The 20,786-nt window shown below is 38.2% G+C and overlaps 2 protein-coding genes across 3 annotated transcripts; both read left to right on the top strand.

The window, feature by feature from the left end:
- The first annotated feature begins 7,345 nt into the window (after positions 1 to 7,345).
- LOC121771931 lies at positions 7,346 to 9,499 on the top strand. Of its 2 annotated transcripts, XM_042168832.1 has the most exons (4): positions 7,346 to 7,571; positions 7,688 to 8,053; positions 8,685 to 8,807; positions 9,030 to 9,499. In XM_042168832.1, exons 1-3 carry the CDS (start codon positions 7,418 to 7,420, stop codon positions 8,702 to 8,704), a joined length of 540 nt encoding a protein of 179 aa, XP_042024766.1. In that variant the 5' UTR covers positions 7,346 to 7,417; the 3' UTR covers positions 8,705 to 8,807; positions 9,030 to 9,499. The 2 variants fall into 2 exon arrangements, with proteins under 2 accessions (XP_042024766.1, XP_042024767.1); XM_042168833.1 differs by lacking the exons at positions 8,685 to 8,807; positions 9,030 to 9,499 and having other exon boundaries at positions 7,688 to 8,368.
- A 6,828-nt stretch (positions 9,500 to 16,327) lies between these two features.
- Positions 16,328 to 20,731, top strand: LOC121772629 (histidine--tRNA ligase, cytoplasmic-like). Its single transcript, XM_042169811.1, has 7 exons — positions 16,328 to 17,710; positions 18,088 to 18,267; positions 18,346 to 18,603; positions 18,819 to 18,953; positions 19,101 to 19,382; positions 19,861 to 19,995; positions 20,312 to 20,731. The coding sequence occupies exons 1-7, from the start codon at positions 16,367 to 16,369 to the stop codon at positions 20,615 to 20,617; spliced, it is 2,640 nt and encodes an 879-aa protein (XP_042025745.1). The 5' UTR covers positions 16,328 to 16,366; the 3' UTR covers positions 20,618 to 20,731.
- The last annotated feature ends 55 nt before the right edge of the window (positions 20,732 to 20,786 follow it).

Below are 20,786 nucleotides of genomic sequence, written 5' to 3'. Positions count from 1 at the left end.
TTGTCTACGTCGATATAGGATCAAATATGGTCCACGAAAATAAAAGAAAATGACAATTATAAAATTTGCGAATATGAGTAAGATAGTCAACAAGTAATCCTTAAAGCAGCCGACTTAACTACGTTTTTTTCCAAATAAAATCATCATAATAAACTTTTACAGATGGCAATTTTTGATAGGACCGTCTTTGCGTTTCTTACGTTTAATTCAATAATACCGTAATTAACTATGTAAATTATAGTTGAATTTTATTAAATAAATAAATGTACTTAAAAGCGTAAAATAAATTACTTCTATCGATTATTAAACTCTGCGTTAGGAAATGCTACTGGTTTTAGGAAGATATTAATTATGAATAAAATCAATCGATCAGCATCTAGGAAGGATTAACATAGACAATGGATAAAATGATGTTGAATTATGTGGGTACTTCATGAAAATGATTTATTCTCAATAGATAAGAAAATCGTTGACTACGGATTTAGGCAAATTAAATTTGAATATAATGGTAAACATCTTTCACGTAAATGTTAAATATACATCGTATATGGCCACAGAAAGATTTTGTATTTATTTATTTTATGAAAAAAAATAGGCTCATTATATAACTAAATTATAAATATAAAACATTTCTCATCCAATTAATGAATTAGATAAATGTTTTTGGTAATTACCAAGAGTCTTTCATTTAGTTAAGAATGGACGAATTTTATGTCACTCAATCTCACTCATTGGGTTAATAAATTAGATATTTTAATCATGTTGATGTGTATGTTGGAGTTTGTATAATAACTCAAAAAAATTAAAGTGAAAACATTTATTAACTAAAATACATTGTATTTGTTTGAGCATTTATATATATTTGTAAATGAGAAGGTATATTCATTTTTTAACGAATTAAAAAAATAGTACTCCATGAAAAATAATGTGTTGGGGGTTCCAATAGCTTGGTGACAGTTGTAGAAGATTGTAGGGCCCAGGTACCACATTGGGCCCATTTACAATAATTGCAATATCGCGTCTCCATAATAATTTATTATATGGGCAAAATATTAAAATTTATACTCCATATCTTCTGCCAAATATAAAAAGGATTTTATTCTTCAAATCAATAATCCAGAATATTGGAAAATTATGAAAGGTATTTTTCTGCCAAATATAAAAAGGATTTATTCTTCATATCGATAATTCCATATAATTGGGAATTAGGAAAGGTACAACTTATTCATTAAGAACCATTAAAAGTCATAGACTTAGCCTTTACCACTAGGCAAGTTCTCCAACACTCTATTGCTCTCTAGGGAATAGATATAGTTGAGTGTTTCTCATGAACTCTCATAGCTTAGTTGTCCCTTTGAACCAAGTTCTTGGGATCTCCAGTCATCCTGGTTGGGTTACCACTATGATAATTCTTTAGTTTGTGGATTTCAAACTCATTCCCTCTAGCAACTTATTCATTTGATCACGGTTTAACCCTTTGGTCAGCGGATCCGCTAGATTTTCTATTGACTTCACGTAGTCAATTGTAATCACCCTTGTTGTGATCAAATGTCTCACGATGTTATGTCGCCGACGTATATGTCGAGACTTACCATTATAGAAGCCATTGTTTGCCCTTCCAATAGCTGCTTGGCTATCGCAGTAGATCAGCACTGGTGGCACTGGCTTAGACCAACATGGAATATCTTCAAGGAAGTTATTAAGCCACTCGGCTTCCTCACCTGCCTTGTCTAAGGCGATGAACTCCGATTCCATGGTTGATCGGGCTATACATGTCTGTTTTGTGGATTTCCACGATACAACATCACCCCCAATAGTAAAGACGTATCCACTTATTGAAAGTGAGTCTCTATTGTCGGATATCCAATTTGCATCACAGTACCCTTCAAGTACCGGGGGGTATCTCGAGAAGTGTAGCCCAAGATTTTGAGTATGTTTTAAATATATCAAAACCCTCACAAGAGCTCTCCAATGCTCTTTGCTTGGATTGCTCGTGTAACGACTCAACTTGTTCACGGCACAAGCAATGTCAGGTCGAGTGCAATTAGTTAAGTACATAATGCATCCGATGACCCGTGCATACTCTTCTTGTGCAACGGGCTCGCCTTTGTTCTTGCTCAAGTGAACGTCGAGTTCAATTGGAGTCTTAACCGGCGCGCCATCATAGGCTTTGAATTTATTCAATATCTTCTCAACATAATGCGATTGTGTTAAGATGATTCCATCAGACGTTCTTAGAATCTTCATTCCAAGAATTACATCGGCTAGACCCATGTCTTTCATGTCAAAGTTTCTCTTTAACATGGCCTTTGTATCGTTAATTACTTGAGTGTTGCTACCCAAGATTAACATATCATCAACGTATAGACACACTATAACATGACCGTTATTAGTGCTCTTGATGTAGACACATTTGTCGCACTCGTTGATCTTGAACCCGTTTGATAACATCACATTATCAAATTTCAAGTGCCATTGCAATGGCACTTGTTTCAATCCATATAGAGACTTTACGAGCTTGCATACCTTTTTCTCTTGTCCAGGTACTACAAACCCTTCGGGTTGTTCCATATAGATTTCATCTTCTAGTTCACCATTTAGAAACGCGGTCTTTACATCCATTTGATGAATCTCAAGATTGTGCAATGCAGCAATAGCGAGAAGCACTCGGATAGATGTAATCCTTGTTACAGGTGAATAGGTATCGAAGAAGTCATGTCCTTCCTTTTGTTTAAAACCCTTTACTACTAGTCGGGCTTTATACTTATCCACTGTTCCATCGACCTTAAATTTCTTTTTAAGTAGCCATTTGCAACCTAGAGGTTTCGCACCTTCAGGTAGATCTACCAACACCCAAGTGTGGTTTAGCAAAATTGAATCAATTTCGCTTTGAACAGCTTCTCTCCAATGCAACCCGTCTGGGCCATCGAATGCTACTTTTATAGATGTCGGTTCTTCATCTAACATAAAAGCAATGTAGTCAGGACCAAATGTTTTTGGTGTTCTGACCCTACTACCACGTCTTAGTACTGTATCATTTGGATCGGGCCTTGCACGCTTGCGTGATTTAGGTTCCTCATCCACTGATTTAGAATTAGTGGCTTCAATCTCCACTGGTTTAGAACTAGTGGCTTCTTCTTCAATTCTTGTCTCAGAATTGGTTAAGACTTTTTCCTTGTCTTTGCAAGGAAATGTATTTTCGAGAAATACAGCATTCCTTGACTCAATTGTTGTTCCTACAGTAATAGTCGATATTTCAGACTTGTGAACAACAAATCGATATGCACTACTATTAAGTGCATATCTAATGAAGATGCAATCAACCGTTTTAGGTCCGATTGTAACTTCTTTGGGCGGAGGAACCATCACCTTAGCCAAACACCCCCACACTTTGAGGTATTTGTAGGATGGCTTCCTTCCCTTCCACAACTCATAATGAGTAACATCTTTTTCTTTGAGAGGGATCTTATTCAAGATATAGTTGGCTGTCAATACAGCTTCCCCCCACATGTTATGTGGTAATCCTGAAGTCAGAAGCAGTGCATTCATCATCTCTTTTAGAGACCATTAGATTGTGGTGAATATGGTGCAGTCGTTTGATGAATTATACCACTTGTGTTGCATAACTCCTCAAACGGGGCTACATATTCGCCTCCTCTATTGCTTCAAATCGTTTTGATTTTACAACCAAGTTGATTCTCAACTTCATTCTTATAATTTTTGAACGCTTCTATTGCTTCATCTTTACTTCTTAAAAGATAAATGTAGCAATACCTTGTGCAATCATCTATGAAATTGATAAAGTACTTTTTACCACCTCTAGTTTGCACCATCTTTAAATCACATACGTTCGTGTGAATTAATTCAAGGGGTTTTGTGCTTCATTCCACCGAGTGAAACGACAACTTAGTCATTTTTGCTTCAAGACAAATTTCACATTTATCTTGGATATCCAATTCATTAGCCTTTAGTAAATCTAAATTCACTAATCTTTTAATGGCTTTTGAATTCACATGTCCCAATCTACAATGCCACAAATTTGAACATTCAGTCAAGTAAGAGGAAGTAGATGCTTTATTATTAGCCAAAGGCTTCGCAACACTGCGAGTTGCCACACTAAGTTTGAAAAGCCCGTCGGTTACATAACCTTTCCCGAGGGATTTTCCAAACTTATACAATACAAACCTATCAGACTCAAATACAAGTTTAAACCCCTTATTAACTAGTATTGATCCTGACACTAGGTTCTTACGGATGTCCGGGACATGCAGCACATCCTTCAGCGTTATTGTGACGCCAGACGTCATCATGAGGATCACATTTCCGATGCCAAGGACTTCGGAGGATGCTTGATTTCCCATGTTGATCTTCCTCCCTTCAACAGCAGTGTAGGAGGTAAACTTGCTCCTATCTGAGCATACATGAGCAGTAGCGCCGGTATCGATGTACCAGCCACCCTTGTTATCAACAAGGTTAACCTCTTCAGTGACCACAGCAATGAGGTCGTTTTCATCCCAGTCCTTGAACTCCTTCTCAACGACGTGGGCAGCCGACTTCTTCTTCTTGCTGCGGCAGTCCTTTGCAAAGTGGCCCGGTTTGCCACATTTGTAGCAATTACCTTCAAACTTCTTTGTAGGCTGCTTTCCCTTCCCTTTGTCATTTGGACAATTTAGGCGAGGGCGTTTGTTGGAGGGACCGCCCCGCTCCAACATATTGGCTTTGGCTTCAAGTGGGGTGAAGCCTTTAGCATTTTGGTCGCTTTTGCGCACATCAGCCTCAATGCGCAATTTCACGATCAAGTCTTCAAGGGTCATCTGCTTTCGCTTATGCTTGAGATAGCTCTTGAAGTCCTTCCAACTAGGAGGAAGCTTGTCAATGATCGTGCACCTTAGGAATTTGTCGGGCAAGGTCATCCCTTCAGCCACTAATGCGTGGATGGTCATTTGGAGCTCTTGAACTTACTCCATGATGGGTCGAGAATCGACCATCTTGTAGTCCATAAACTTGGATGCTACAACTTGTTCAGTACCTACAACATTATCTATGCTATACTTCTTTTCTAGGCTTTCCCACGTTTGTTTAGATGTGGTTACATTGGAGTATACATTGTAGAGGCTATCATCTAATGCACTTAAAATAAAATTTTTACATAGATAATCCCATTTTCTCCAAGCTTCATAGTCCGCCATGACTTCGAGCCTAGTCTCTTGATCACTTGGCGCGGGCGGCTCGTTTTCTGTGAGGAAGTTGGCGACGCCCAATGTTGTCAAATAGAACAACATCTTTTGGTACCACCTTTTGAAGTCAGATCCTTTAAACTTTGGTGACTTCTCGGCAGGTGGCATCATTCTTGGTGCCAAAGGTGCCGCATTTGGTCCATGGAAGGAACCAATTCCGTTGCCCCCGAAAGAGCCAACAACATGGTTGGGCATAGAGCCCCCACCATTCATGTTAGGCATAGAGCCCGCCATGGTCATGTTGGGCATAGAGCCCGTCATGTTCATATTGGTCCCGGAGGAGCCAATACCCGTGTTGGTCCCGAAGGAACCTGCACCCGTGTGAGACCCGAAGGCCCCAACACCTGTGTGAGACCCGAAGGCCCCAGCACTCGATCCATTAAAGGATCCGAAGGAACCACTAAAAGTGGAACCAACCGATCTACTCGAGGTGGATCCACCAGTGTGCCCAAGGGGGTTAACGAACTCTCAAGGGGTTGTTGATGAAGATGTGTAGCGCCCTGGAGTGGGCATCATCGTCGGAATCGACGAAGTGTTGACCGGTCCAGTGGTCGCCATGTTGGAGGAAATGGCGGCGGTGGAGGTGACAGCAGCGGTGTTGGATTCAGTCAACATCTCAAGCAAAGGTGTTAAAAATTTCGAAAGTTTTAATTTCAGTTAAGTCCAAATTCCTTCAAAAGCAAGTTATATCTCGTCTTGCGATTGTTGGTTTCTGGGATTACAAGAGATAACAGTAGGGCGTAATACAACCCAAAAGAAGGAATACAAATGGAAAACTGAACTGAAATTACAACTGAAAATTGGAACAACTAAACCGTGAAGTTTGATAGCCGAGTCGAGGAGGCCTCTTCCTGCAAGACGAGATACGCCCTGGTAGTGCTCTCGGTTTGGCGTGTCGTCACCAAAGGTAAAACGGCTACGTCTCTGGTAAAGCAGCACTGCTATCAGCAGAGCTCCGGCGAACTGGATGGAGGAGAGGGCAGAGCTTCGACAGAAAGACAATGCAGAGAGAAGGAGAAAGTCCAAGTCCAAGATCGAGATCGGGACCGGGACCGGGACAGCGACCACGAGCACGGGCACGGGCGGGCGGGCGGCGGCGGCGGCGCGCGCATGCGCGCGCGTGTGGGCTCTTTCACCATCTTGGTCCACTATAATTATTAAGTAGCATAAAGTCACTTAATTTAAACATATTAAAAGATGTGTTACTTCTCCAATGTGGGATAATTAACACTAGTTAATTATTCCCTAAGCTCAAACTCCAAGCTTTAATTAAAAGCTAATTATGCCCAACTTTAATCCACTATTTCTCACTCACCGGAAATCGGATTTGAGAAAGTGAATATACTACATTTATCTACGTAAAATGTAGATCGACGCTATATCATTTAATTTCACAAAATTAAATGTCTCGTCACATTTATTATTTGGTCAAAATCCATTGACCGAGCATATTTAATCCATGATTTTTACACATTTTAGTTTTGATCTTTCTGTAGTGAAGTAAAATGATCTAATAATAATACATATAAAATAAAGTAAAACGATCTTAAAATGAAAAAAATCATTTTATTTATTTATTTTATCAACTAGATAGAAAATTGTATAACTGAGATTTTGGTATCTAATACGCCTTTAAAATTATTTTGGTATTGAATACAATCCTCGTCACAAAAGATGACGATTTTTTTATCTTGTTGTAAGTCTATTACTGCATTATTAAAATTTATTTAATACGTACCCAATACAACAGCAATTACCGCAGTATAAGAAATCATCAAAAACAATTATTGTTTTAATTAGATAACATTACAGATATATTAAAGCCTCTAGTTATGTTACATCAATTCAATAAACTATTTTGTGTGCTCGACATAAATAATTTTTATGATCTATTTATTTTTCTCAAATGGGGCATAATGAATAAATAGGATAACCGAGTTGGCGCATATAATATGAGCTCTATATTGTAATTATTCAAATGAATGCGAAATTACATTTGTGGCCTCCAATTCAGAGAATCTTAGCTGCCCGACTCAGTTCGGGCAGGGGACCCAATAACCCCACTCTTCTCAACCCTTCTCGAAAACTCTATAAATAACTGCGCATGGAACCATTCTTAGGCTTGAAGAAGCCAATCCAAAGCCTCTTCAACCAGCCGGAACCATAAACCGGAGCGAATCATGATCGGAGCTACACTCAACTCACACAAGCTAACTCTCAAATTCCTCTGCAGCTACGGCGGCCGTATCATCCCCCGCTATCCCGACGGCAAGCTCCGCTACCACGGCGGCGACACCCGCGTCCTCTCCGTCGACCGCTCCATTTCATTTTCCGGTCAGTTCCTTTTCCCCCTTTTCAGCTCAATTAGGTCTAATTTCACTCTCACAGACGAATTAGGTCAATCCGTGTCCCAATTTTGATTATTTTAAAATTGCTTCTGTTTTCAATAGAGCTGATGGTGAAAATGAGGGAATTGTGTGGACATACCGTGAATTTGAGATGCCAATTGCCGACGGAGGATCTGGACGCGCTAGTGTCGATCACCTCCGATGAGGATCTCGCTAACCTACTTGAAGAATACGACCGTGTTGCTGCGTCATCGCCGTTGGCGTCTCCTAAAATTAGGGCATTCCTCTCGGTCCCCAAATCCGCGAAAAAATCCTCATCCCCTTCCTCCTCCTCGGCCTCCTCGAGCAGTAACGGCTCCACGTCGCCAAAATCACCGTTCTACTCCTCATTACCGCCTCGGTACCCGACCTCCGGCGGCGGGAGGTGCGTCCGGCATGCTTCGAGGCCTCCTGTGTACCCTATTATCGGTGAGAAAGCCGCCGGAAAACTTCCTCATTACTATGTCTATCAATATCACAGTCATAGCCATGGAAATGGTGGCCAGGTTTATGTCATCCAAAATGGCCGCTAGTGGCAATAGCAGAAAAGCTCTGGTGAAAAGTGCAGACCCCATTAATCCACCCAAAGATGGAAAATAACCTAAATATTAAGTTTTAAAAATTGGAGGTTTTATGATGTGTAAGATGCGTTTGGGAATGTGTATATGATTAAGAAGGGGATCCATTTTTTCATTGGTCCATCCATATGTGCGTGCTCGAAATTAATGAAACGTTTTGAGTCCATTGTCGTTTTATCCAGCAATTTTGATGGTGAGCTCCTTTTCTTTCTTTCTGGGTAATTCTTCCCATTTTGCGTTTTACCCGAAACCACATTTAATAGCCAAACAAGTAGCGTGTAAAATTCTGTTTCTCTGTGTGTTTTGTGTTAGTACTTTTTAGGCTTTCTTTCTCCCCAATTGGGATTTCCATTTATGCATTACGATTGAGTTTTGATTTTGTGCTTTATATGATTTTATTTTTCATTTCCTGCGGGTGGATTCTGTGTAATTTGTTTTGATTATGTGCTTTACCAAAATTATTTGTTTTTCATTTCTTGCAGGTGGAGAAGGATCCTGCTAAATTCCTTACTCGGTTTTGATTGATATCATCATAAATTGAGGATTCATGCTGATGAAACTGGAGGAGATTTTTGATACTTAAGTATGCTCGAATTGAAGAAAAGGTATGGAAATGATTGTTCTTTCAACTTTTGACAAATGAAACTATTTATTTCAACGAAAGGTTTCATTTTTCTCCAAAGGGTTCTCTCAACCAAAGCCGTTTCACCATTGAAAGCCAAATCTTGGAAGTCATAACGAATATTTGGACCTTTGAATCCTTGAAATATTCAATTATTTCTACATTCATGACTTCAAAGAAGTTCTTGATTTGTATCTTGCATCAGGTTGGATGAATTTGGAAACCGGAAAGAGGAGTATGGATAAACCATAACATTGGACAAATTCGGAAAGGCGTGTGAATCCACAGTTGCGACTTAAAGCGTGGCTAATTTTAGGTATCAATTAGTTGAACTTTCCCAACCTCCATCGATTCCAAGTTATCGAGACTAGGAAATCTTTGGTCCTACATGGCCCATGTCACCGCTACCTAGCTATTGACATTTAAAATGTAATTTTCGCAAATCACAAGTAGTAGTATGAGATAAACCGTGACACACTTGTACATCGAAAGTGTAAAAGTAGAAGAGGTGAAAAAGAAAAAAAATGTGAAGATATTGTTGAGGTTAAAAGTTAAACAAGTGGAAATGGGGAAAAAGGGTCACTCCGTATAAGGTTTATGATGCCCCACTAATACGTGATCCATGAGAATAAAAGAAATACTATTGCATTATAAATGGGATTTAAAGTTTTGTCATATTTGACTATTTTTTGACTTTGTTATCTAAAGATTATTTCGGGTTGACGGCTTAAATTACATTGCTTTACAAGAGTACATGTCCAAATTGTAGAGAATTTTAAAAGTCATGGGTTTGATTTTAAAATTTCTAGCTTTTGAATGGTAATCCAAATGTGAACTTGTCAATAATAACTTCCTTCACGGGCATCGCATTCATAATTCTGAAAAAAGTGTTGACCATTCATGTTTATGTAAGCTTTGGTTTTAAATCAATTTTAAATGTTCTAGAATTGTTGAGTTACATTTTTTACTAGGAAAACAACAAAAAAAATTGTCTACGTCGCAAGAAGTCTAAATTGCGTATACCAATAGATGGCCTTCAATTTGCTTAATTTTCACACCAGCTGCATAATAAATGTCACACTTGTTTTTATATTAGGGATGGACCAATTTTTAGGTATATCACATACTCCAACTCACAATATATATATTCATGCATTTAGTCGCCATCGGCTCTGTCCAAGCCAGAGTATTATGATATTATCAAATTTTATTTTATAAATCTGAATAATAAATAAATAAATAAAACTAGGTTGAGTTATGCAAATTGAGGGTGCATGACAATGACATCACTATTTGCACAATAGAAAAACTATTATATATACGTAGAATAATAAAAGCCACCAAAAAGAAAAGAGATCAAAATCTTATCTCCTTTGTGAACACAGATGAGATCATGATGGACATGCTGATAAATATGAATACGATTTCAACAGACATATTATTATTGGAAAGAACATAAAAAAATATATAATGGTTGGTTTCTTTAATCGATGTTTATTGAGGGGAAATTGGCTTTCAGTTAGCAATTATCCTCTGCATTAGCATTTGATACGTCTCATTTTCAATAAAGAATCCAAATGATTAATCGCCGCTTTCAATATCTAAGTACTATTGTTAATATTTTTTTCATCTATGGATAGGATAAGATTAGGGACATTTTTTATTTGTAAACTATTTTATAAGAAAGAAAATCATCATCTAAGTATTATTATAGTAACTTCTATAGTTGATATTCACAGTGGATCGTCGTTCACTAATTGAATAGTTTAATTTTACTATAAAATATATCAATTATTCAACTTTTTTTTGTTGCAGTTTTTTTATTACCCAAGTTACATAAAATATACTATATAGATAAACCAACTTATTATCAAGTATAAAAAATACACCATTTTACTATCTGTTTTCGAGTTATCGAAAAATAAATCAAAATTAAGGGGCGTCGAACGATAATACGAAAGCAGTGCATAATGTGGCGGACAAGATATTGATCTAAGAATTTAATGAGCAAATATTAAAAATCATATGATGACGACAGATATAATCAATCCAACACATTGGAAAAGATATTTGCTTCTATCCATCGTCGTTACTGGAAAGCTATCACCTCACCACTATCCCCATTAGATTTATTGTGACTGAGTCTGACTCACATCCTATCTATCTAGGGGTGAGTATTCGGGTTTCGGTTCAGTTTTTCGCCCAAACCGAACCGAACCTGAAAAACCGAATTTTGCCTAAAATTAAAACCAAAAAATCGAAAAACCAACCGAAAAAACTGAAATTATACTAAAAACTGAAAGACCGAAAAACCTAAAACCGAAGAACAGGGAAAAAAATACTATAACATGATTATATCCATGATCCATCACCAACAAAAAACAAATACTCAATCCATATTCCACGAACCACAATAACAAAAATCAACCAAAAGTCCAAAATAAATCCACTCTAAATCTTCAATAGTTTCAACATATTACATCAATAAATCCAAAATAAAGTTTCATGACAAGTCTTCAATATCTTCCAAGTTTCAACAAATAATAGAGATTGAGTAATTTGTTGAATCTTGAGTAGACATCAATGCAATACCTAATATACAAAAAGAGTTATATAAGTACTATAATTATTCGGCATCTACAATAAGAAAGATTTAGAGATACTTAGCAATCAATTTGCAACATAATAATACATAATTACATTAAAAATAATTAATAAACTTACATTACAACTTGATGCCGAATAATCTATGTTGTAGATTGGAGAAAACCGGCTTACTTTTTACTTAATGAAATCTGAAATACAACATAAACATGTCATGACAATTGGAGATATACTAAAAAAAAAATGCGCATACGTAGAAACAACACATCCTACCTATTTAAACACAGGTACACAAGTCAAATAATCACACTTCCATATCAAGAACTTGATAACTTAATTACTCTCTGACTGTAATTGAAAAAATAAAAAGTTGGTATAACTAGATATTCTTTAAAATTGCAGAATTAATCAAGACTAAATTTTGTGACTTTTCGGTAATTTCTTCCTAAATATTATTTGGTGCCCACCAAATCATGCTCATGTCTTAATTAAGGGTGAATATTATTTCCGAAAGCTATACAAGGTATGAACTCACACACATTTAAAAGAATCTAAAATTAAATACTTAAACTGCTTCTTAGAGTGTCCACAATGGGGGAGCCGCGGCCCGCGGCTCGGTGCGCGGCCCCCCATTGCAGAGGCCGAGAGCCGGGGCCCTAGGGCGAGAGACGTGGCTGAGCCGCGGCCGCGGCCCTCCATTGCATCGAGCCGCGTTTCGCGGCTGGGCCGTGGATTAGAATTTTTTTTTAATTTCGAATTTTTTTTATAAATATACACTCCCATTTCCATTTTTTCACTTCATTCTACACTTCCAATCCCTTCAGTTGGGCTACGACCTCATTCTTAGGTTGAGGTCGAAGTTGGGCTTCTCTGATGGGTCGGCGACGGGCGAAGCAAGCGGCAGTGAGGCCGGTGTCGGCGGCGGTGGAGGAGGTGAAGAAGATGTGCCGGATTCCGATGACGCCACCGAGTAGTTAGCGGTGGCGTTTTTTTATCTTTTTATGTTGTGTTTTTTAAAAATTTTCGTTGTAGAATTTTCCCCTATCAAAAATACGACGAAAATTTATCTATAATTCGTAACTTTATTAAATTATGTTAGATCCCAAATTATTAGTCTACAAAAATTTAATATAGTTAAATTAAAAAATAACATTAAAAAATAAAATAAAATAAATTTTTTTAAAGGGCCACATTTTATGGCCATTGTTATTTTTGTTATAATTTTGACTTTTACCATTGTGAAGGCCACAAGAGAGCCACGAATGGTGGCCGGGCCACATTTGGTGGCCTTTGAAGGCAACCATTGTGGACACTCTTAAACAAATTCTACTCAATAAAGGTAGAGAGAGAGGCAATGGGTCACATAATTGTGCAATTGAAGGTTTTGGTAGAGTTTTACCTGTAGCGGGAGCCGTGAAGAGGAAGAGGCGTGAAGCTGTGGAGAGGCTACGGCGTGAAGCGTGAGGGCTGAGGGACGACGGACTGATATTTAAATTTACATGTTGTATTGATATAATTATGTCTTTGTGTTGATAATTTTAATACACAATATTGAAAGTTATTAATTATTACTGTAAATTAGTTAGCACACTAACGCAAACCTATTTAAGTAATAGTATATATATTAATATATATATAATATTAAAATAAAATTCGATTTTTCAGTTTTTTTTTGAACGAACTGAACCGAAAAACTGAAATATTCAAAATTCTAAAACCGAACCGAAAAACCGAACCGAATTTTAAATTTTTGGTTTGGATCGGTTCAGATATTCAGTTTTCGGGTTTTTTGCTCACCCCTAGATTCTTATCGAGTCGTATTGGGTTAGGCCACATCAGGTCATGAATAGTGGAATACACAACGGCAAAGCCAATAATTGATAATCGAAGAATCGGACGAGATCATAAATAAAATATTGAAATAATTAAGTACATTTTAATAAAAATGCAATCCAATTTAAACAACACTGTCTTATGTTACGTTTCAAAGCACAACTAAAGCATAAAACTATTAGCAACAACACAATTTTACCACTTACGCATGCCACATAAAACTATTAACAATAAATTTATTATACAACAAATAGTTCATATTCATAAAAATAATACAAATACGAGGAATAAAACCCCAACCAACCAAAATCCAATAGAAAAGGTCAGCAGTTGTTCTGCAACAAATTTTGTAGGCAGAAGCATAATAGAATTAGGATATTAATCCGCCACTGTGAAAACTGAAAACATAGTTTTCTAATTTTTTTATTTGAAACTATGGGATATAATTTGGATCTATTGCTATTGGGCTCAGTAATAATTATAATTGGCTCAGTAATTTGAATTGGTGGTGCTGGTCCATATCCAGATCAACCCATTACTTACCTGGGTAAGTCGATGGCCGCGTGTGGCACTCCATGAGGCTCGTGGATGAGGACCGTCCGATTGTGGCTGTGTTCGTTCTGTGAGGGTTAAGTTGAATTGCCTCTCTCATTCATTTTCACTCATTCACTCACTCTCTCACCTGTTTAATTAGGGTTTGATCTCCTCCCCCTCTCTCTCTATAACTTTCTATTTCTCTGAAACCAGTTCCAAACATCTCCTCCGATCGTTCTCTTCTCTTGTGATATCTGAATGAGGTTTCTCTAGCAGAGGCAAGTTCTATGTTGCCTTGCGTAGTCCGACGCTTGGTTGAATGTTTGTGTTCTACCTGCTAAGTCGGAGGAGGAATCTTCAATGGCGTGTTCCGAGAGATACTTGTGTTCTTGAGCGTCCTAGTTGTTTTTATGAGAGTGTGGTATGATTTCGTGTATGAGTTGGCCGGTGCGATGTGGTAATCGGTGAAACCCTAAGGTTTTAGGTCTGACTGTTTCACGATGCTCACTCTGTGACTTTAGGTGAAGATTGAGGAGGTACTTGGGCCGGTGCAGTTACGGTTGAGACCTGATCCACATATCCTTCAATCTTCATTTTCCTTAGGCTTTACAGATCCTTAAGGATCTTGTCTCTGAAACTAATTATGGCATCCACAACGCGTCTCGTTGCGGTCCCTATCTCGTCTCGGAGAGACGAGACGGCAGCGAGACAGCGTTGCGGGCTCCGTCTCGTCCCCAGCCCGTCCCGTAACTCGTCGTGGAGAGACACTCGACGAGCTGTCTCGCCACGCGCGTTGGCGACGTGGCGAGCTGCGGTTCGTCCGTGACGCCCACTCGTCGGCCCGCGAGTGGGCGTCGTTTATTTCCATTGAAAATATATTTTTTATTATTTTTTTTAAATTCAGAAAAAATTCAAAAAATAAAAAAAATCCAAAATTATACTAGCCGTTTGTAGCCGTTTTTTACAAATTTTTTTTTTTGGAATTTTTTTAAGCCCCCAATCACTTCTATAAATATCAAATCATTCCCACAAATTAATCCACAAAAAAACACTCTATTCTCTCTCAAACACCCTCAAACACTCTACATTCTTATCTCAGAACATTATTCTTCTCCCAAATTTAATCCATTCATGGATCCATTTGAGCAAATGCATCGAATAATGGAAGTATCGCTAGCAGAAGATCGACGTCGGGAGGAGGAGGAAGCCGCGACGCCTCAAAGGCGATCCCGGACTTACATCCATCGTAACCGGGAGGATCTAATGGAGCACATTTGAGCTAAAATTTGGCAACCAGTAGACGCACATGATCGCCATTAGACAACTTTTTCTTCTGCTTCTTTGAGTTTTGAGATTTTGAATTTAGAGAGAGTGAGCAGAAGATTTTAAATTATTATTTTTTTAGGATTTTATTAATGTGGTTTTTTATTTTTTTAGAATTTTAAGTTGTAATTTTATTTTATTTAATGAAGTATGTTTTTATTAATTGAATTTGTTGAAAATAAAATAAAAAATGAAATTGAATGAATAGTTAAGGGATGAGATGGTTAAGAGATGGAGGGTTGCAGGTGCTGTCTCTTAGTTAAGAGATGAGATGAAAAGTACAGTGGGCCCATGAATAGTGAAGAGATGAGACAGATAAGAGACAGCGTTGCGGATGACCTTATATTTCTTGAGTTGTGCAGGTGATACTTGTTAACTGCAATGAGTCTAAGTCGGTCAAGGAACTAGACTAGTGCTAGAGTTCTAAATTGTGTGCTGCTTATTACTCACTGTGGATTCGTGTAATTGGTTTGTTAGCTTGAAAGATTGACTATATTTCAACAATAATGATCCTTACATAAATTAATAGCAATTGAAAAGAATAACTATGATATTAATGCATGCTCGTTTTGTTTTTGGTGTATTGGACATTTCGTTTGGAAATAGGAAGTTTGACTTTAAGAAGGAAATAGAGGCCAAATATGGAAGATAATCAGAAAAACAAGAAATTATGGAAGATAATCAGAAAAACAAGAAATTTGTAACGAGCATTACTTAGTCGATTTAGCTTGGCTCAGATTTTAAGAAATATAGAAAATTTTGTAACGACCATTACTTAGTCGGTTTAGCTTGGCTCAGATTTTAAGAAATATAGAAAAACTTGAATAGAAAAAATTGATGAAATATATATCCAACTTTTATCATAATATTATTAATTTCATAATAAATTTGTGAGAGAAATAAATTAGTAAAATTTATGGTCCACGGTCAATAATAGTAAAAGAGGAAAATGACGCAATTATTTGTACAATTAAGACAATTAACTGCGGACGAATGTAGGGAGTAGTTTTTAAGATTGAATCTAGTAAGAAATGCAAACAATAAGGAGAAATAAATGTTAGTGGTCACATAAATAAGAAGCAAACTCACTTTAATAGGCCTAAAAAGGGCCCGATTAAATTTGGGCTTTCTACCAAAATTTCGGTCCACTAAACTTCCTTTATCCAAAACCCCCCGATTCTGATTCTTTTCTCTCCCGTCAGTCTTCAGTTCTTCACTTTCTCACCCCTCTCCTGCATCACTGCGGCGATGGCGGCGGCGGCAGCGCGACGCACGGTGACTCTCGGCGGAAAAGGATCTTCGCTGACCTCATCCTCCGTTTTCGACGCGGCGATCGGCTTAGCTCGCGTCTCAATTGACTCCTCTGCACTCTCTCGTCGCTCCTCCTCTTCTACCAGCTCCGCTGCAAAGTTCTCCTTTACAATTCCTGATTATTTCACAGAGAAGGAATCTAGGGCGTCTCTAATCCTTCTATTGAATAAGCTTCTGCTCTCTTCCTCTTCCTCCGCCTCTTCCTCTTCCTCCGCCTGTGCTCAATTGGTGGAAATTCTCGAACAGAATGTTTTAGGTTTGGATTATGCAATTGACAATGTCGCATCGGAGGATCTGGCTATGGTTGATTACTCTGCTGCTGCGCTTGCTGGCGTTTCTGCTATTCTGGATCACCGCACTTCTGCATTGGTCTCTATTGTTGATGCTGTTGCAGCTTTATCGTGTGAGGCTCTGCGAGCTGACGTGTCGCCCTTCAATTTGATGGACTCCGGAGATGGTTCAACGGCGAAGGACGCCGTTGCTGTGGCAGCTGATTTTAAGGTGTTTTTTAACGGTTCAAAGCTGGTTAATTCGGGGAAGAAGCTTTCGGACGATTCCGTGGCGGAGATTCCGTCGCTCCATGGAGATTTCAGGGATGTTTCTCGATCTCTTCACTCGAGAGCTAGAGTTCAGTTGAATTCCGGATTCGGAGCTGGCTCGGCGAAGGTTTTGTCGATGGCATTGGGGAATTTGGCCTCGTGCCTGTCATATTTGGGGATTAATAGCATTCGTCGAACCGATCTTCTTCTCTCCAGTTCAATTGCTGATGTGGAATTGTGTTCTCGTCTCTCAGAAATGATAGCTGCTAAATCCTTACGCCCTGCTCTGGAGGAGCTGTACGCATCTTCTCAAACTGCTCGTTTGGAAGAGGATTATCTGTTATTCGTCCACAAAATTTATGAATTACTCGACGTGGTGAGGAATGTAGTTTCGTGGGAGGCTACAGCTGCATTCATTTCACTTGGAGGAAGCGAGATTTTTGGCGATAGAATTCAAGGGGACAATGGGAGTTTGAGTGAGCCTAAAATTGGGGATAATCCTAAAGCTGACAAGAAAAGCGAGAAGAAGAAGAAAGTTGTTATAGGGAAGGGAACAATTGCTCTTATGCAGTTTATCAAGGACAGGTTGCTCGGGGGAGCTGCAAAATTTGATTTGGAAAATTTCGCTCAGGATTTCCAGTCATTACTGGATGCGGAGGGTCCATGTTTCAATGATCTCGTAGCGAAAGTGAAAGAGATTGTGGAAACCAATGAAAGTCGAAGGCTTCCAAAGCTACCTAAGGTATAACGTTGACATTATTTTTTGGGTATTTGTAGATGGTCTGTCATTGTTACAATATTTGGTAAGCGTAAGCATTCTCTTGTTGGATGGTATAGCAAAATTTCTGTATCTTGAATAACCGAGGTGGCATACTTAATCTCATGAAAATCAAGCAATGATCTATTAATGCTAGGTTTTTGTGTTCATTTCAAAAGTATTACAATCTCAAACTTACTCTGGTGTTTTAGTTTACGAGCAATGGCACTCCATGAATGTGGCTTCCCCTTTTTTTTGTTTTGTGGTTCATTTCGTGTCCCCTCATATTGTACCTTCAGACAAACATGGAAAACAAAGACCTTCTGCATTATATTATAGACTCTTGTCTCTTTAATGTGCAGGGTACCCGTGATTTTGCGAAAGAGCAGATGGCAGTTAGAGAGAAAGCGTTCAAAATTATAACTGAGGTTTTTAAAAGGCATGGCGCCACAGCTTTAGATACCCCGGTCTTTGAAATGAGGGAGACTCTTATGGGAAAGTATGGAGAAGACTCAAAATTGATCTATGACCTTGCCGATCAGGTGAGCTTCTTGTTTCCACCGAACCTTCTCTTTTTTGTCTTCAGTCTAACTTCAATACAAATACTATCTACTTTGCAGGGTGGCGAACTCTGTTCACTCCGATATGACCTGACAGTTCCTTTTGCTCGATATGTTGCTATGAATGGCTTGACTTCCTTCAAAAGGTACCAGATAGCAAAAGTTTACAGACGGGACAATCCATCAAAGGGACGTTATCGTGAATTCTATCAATGTGACTTTGACTTTGCTGGTCAATTTGAAAAAATGTTGCCAGACTTTGAGGTCATAAAAATCTTGACAGAGTTGCTTGATGAACTAGCTATTGGAGATTACGAGGTTAAAAGAACTATTTTGTTTATGATAGTGTTATATTAGTTCAAAATTTGGATGATACTATACGTCTTCTATCTTGTACATTGTATATGAATAAATATTTTACTTGTGTAAAATTATTTGCTCGTGTTGCTTTATGGACCTCTGAAGTACTGGTTGTGTTACTCATAGTTAAGGAAATTATTTCATGTTTAACTGTGTTAAAATGTTTGTTTCAGGTGAAGCTAAACCACCGGAAGTTACTTGATGGCTTGTTGGCTATCTGTGGGGTGCCACAAGAGAAATTTAGAACTATTTGTTCAAGTATTGACAAGCTAGACAAGCAAACATTTGAGCAGGTTAAAAAGGAAATGGTGAGTGCGTGGATCTGATTACGAGAGGTTGACAAAGTAAAACTGGCAGAATAGCTGTCCATTAAATAACATGATATTTGATTTTCATTTTGTGGGATTATCCCGTCCTTTGTGGATTCATAGACTGCATATATTTCACTTTTACAGGTGGAAGAAAAAGGTTTGACTGAGGAAACAGCCAATAAAATTGGAAGTTTTGTTAAAAATAGAGGATCGCCTATGGAGTTATTGTCCAAGTTAAAACAGGAAGGCAGTGAGTTCTTATCAAACAGTGAAGCAGAGCTTGCATTGAATGAATTGGAGATTTTATTTAAAGCTCTTCTGAAGTCCAAGTGCATAAGCAAAGTAGTTTTTGACTTGAGTCTTGCAAGGGGTCTGGATTACTACACTGGAGTCATATTTGAAACTGTTTTTAAAGGGGGTGCACAGGTAAATATCAATTTTATGTAGTAGTACTACATTTTATTATTGCCTCAAAAGCAGGAGCATTTTGACTATTTAGGGGGCATTTACTTGATAGGATAGGTAATAGGTAGTATATACTACTCGGCTACTCCTATAACATATGATTGAGTATTTGAAGGATAAGAAGATCAAATAAGTTCAGAATCAAACAATCCATCAAAGTAAAAATGGTAGATTAGCTTGGATTTTTTTATCTATCCATCATTTATTAGCATGAATTCGAAAAATTGAATCTGCTCAGTACTCAATCAACTTATTACTCCATAACTTATGCAAGAACTTGTACTGGTATTCTTCATTGTTTTTCATCACAATGGAGAATTGTTTAGTTGTTTGCTGCAACATTGCTTCTCCCTTATCCAGTTGTTCTTCTTTTTAGTTCTAATGTGAATCATACCACACGAGTCTTATTTGAAGGGTTCTAAAAAAAACTTGTCTACAGGTTGGTTCAATTGCTGCTGGTGGACGCTACGACAATCTTATAGGTATGTTCGGCACAAAGCAGGTTCCTGCTGTTGGAGTCAGCTTAGGAATAGAGAGAGTATTTGCTATCATGGAGCAACTCCAAAATGACCAGGTATGCATTTCTCATTATTTAGAAATCTACCCTTATCAAGAAAAAGAAATGCATTCGAACTCTCATTTGAATAAATTAGACGGCATGTTGAGTTTATGAGGTCTCATAGTGCAACTTCAATGTGTCAACCTCATAGTTTTTATAAAAATTCTGATGCAGCTGACTTGTGTAAACTGTTTGAAGCTTGCTGTTAAAAAATTATACGGAGTACTATAGATTTTGCTTGTGACAGTGTGGTTTCTCCTTAGCTCAGTAAACTCTGATTCTGCACAATCTTAATTTCGGGCCGCTGACATCCTGTGTGTCCTCGTCTCAGGAAATACGAGCAACTGAAACTCAAGTTCTGGTGAGCATCCTAGGCGACGACATATCACTAGGCGCCGAACTGGCGAGTGAGCTGTGGGATGCCAAGCTAAAGGCTGAAGTTATGGTGAATAAGAGAGTAATCAAGCACATAGACCGTGCCAGAGGGTCCAAGATACCCTACATGGTGATAGTAGGCGACCAGGAGCTCAGCAAAGGCGTCGTGAAACTGAAAGATGTCACTGCCGCAACTGAGGACGAAGTGCCAAGAACCGGACTCGTGGCGGAGCTACAGAGACGGTTGAACATCTCACCTTAAATAGACAGCCGAGATCACCTGTTTCAGTTTCTCTGATTTTGACAGTGGGTATAACAGTTTTTTGACCTCCTTCTTACACCAACAATTTTAGCTAACGTGTATTTTTTTCTGATATATTTTGCTTTGTACACTGTGTTTAAGGATCCACACAAGTTACAAATATTTTGTT

The sequence above is a fragment of the Salvia splendens genome, chromosome 16 (genome assembly GCF_004379255.2).
Source record: "Salvia splendens isolate huo1 chromosome 16, SspV2, whole genome shotgun sequence".
Taxonomy (NCBI): Eukaryota; Viridiplantae; Streptophyta; class Magnoliopsida; order Lamiales; family Lamiaceae; genus Salvia; species Salvia splendens.
Note: the sequence above shows the minus strand (reverse complement) of the source record. Positions and strands in the feature narration are given on the sequence as shown.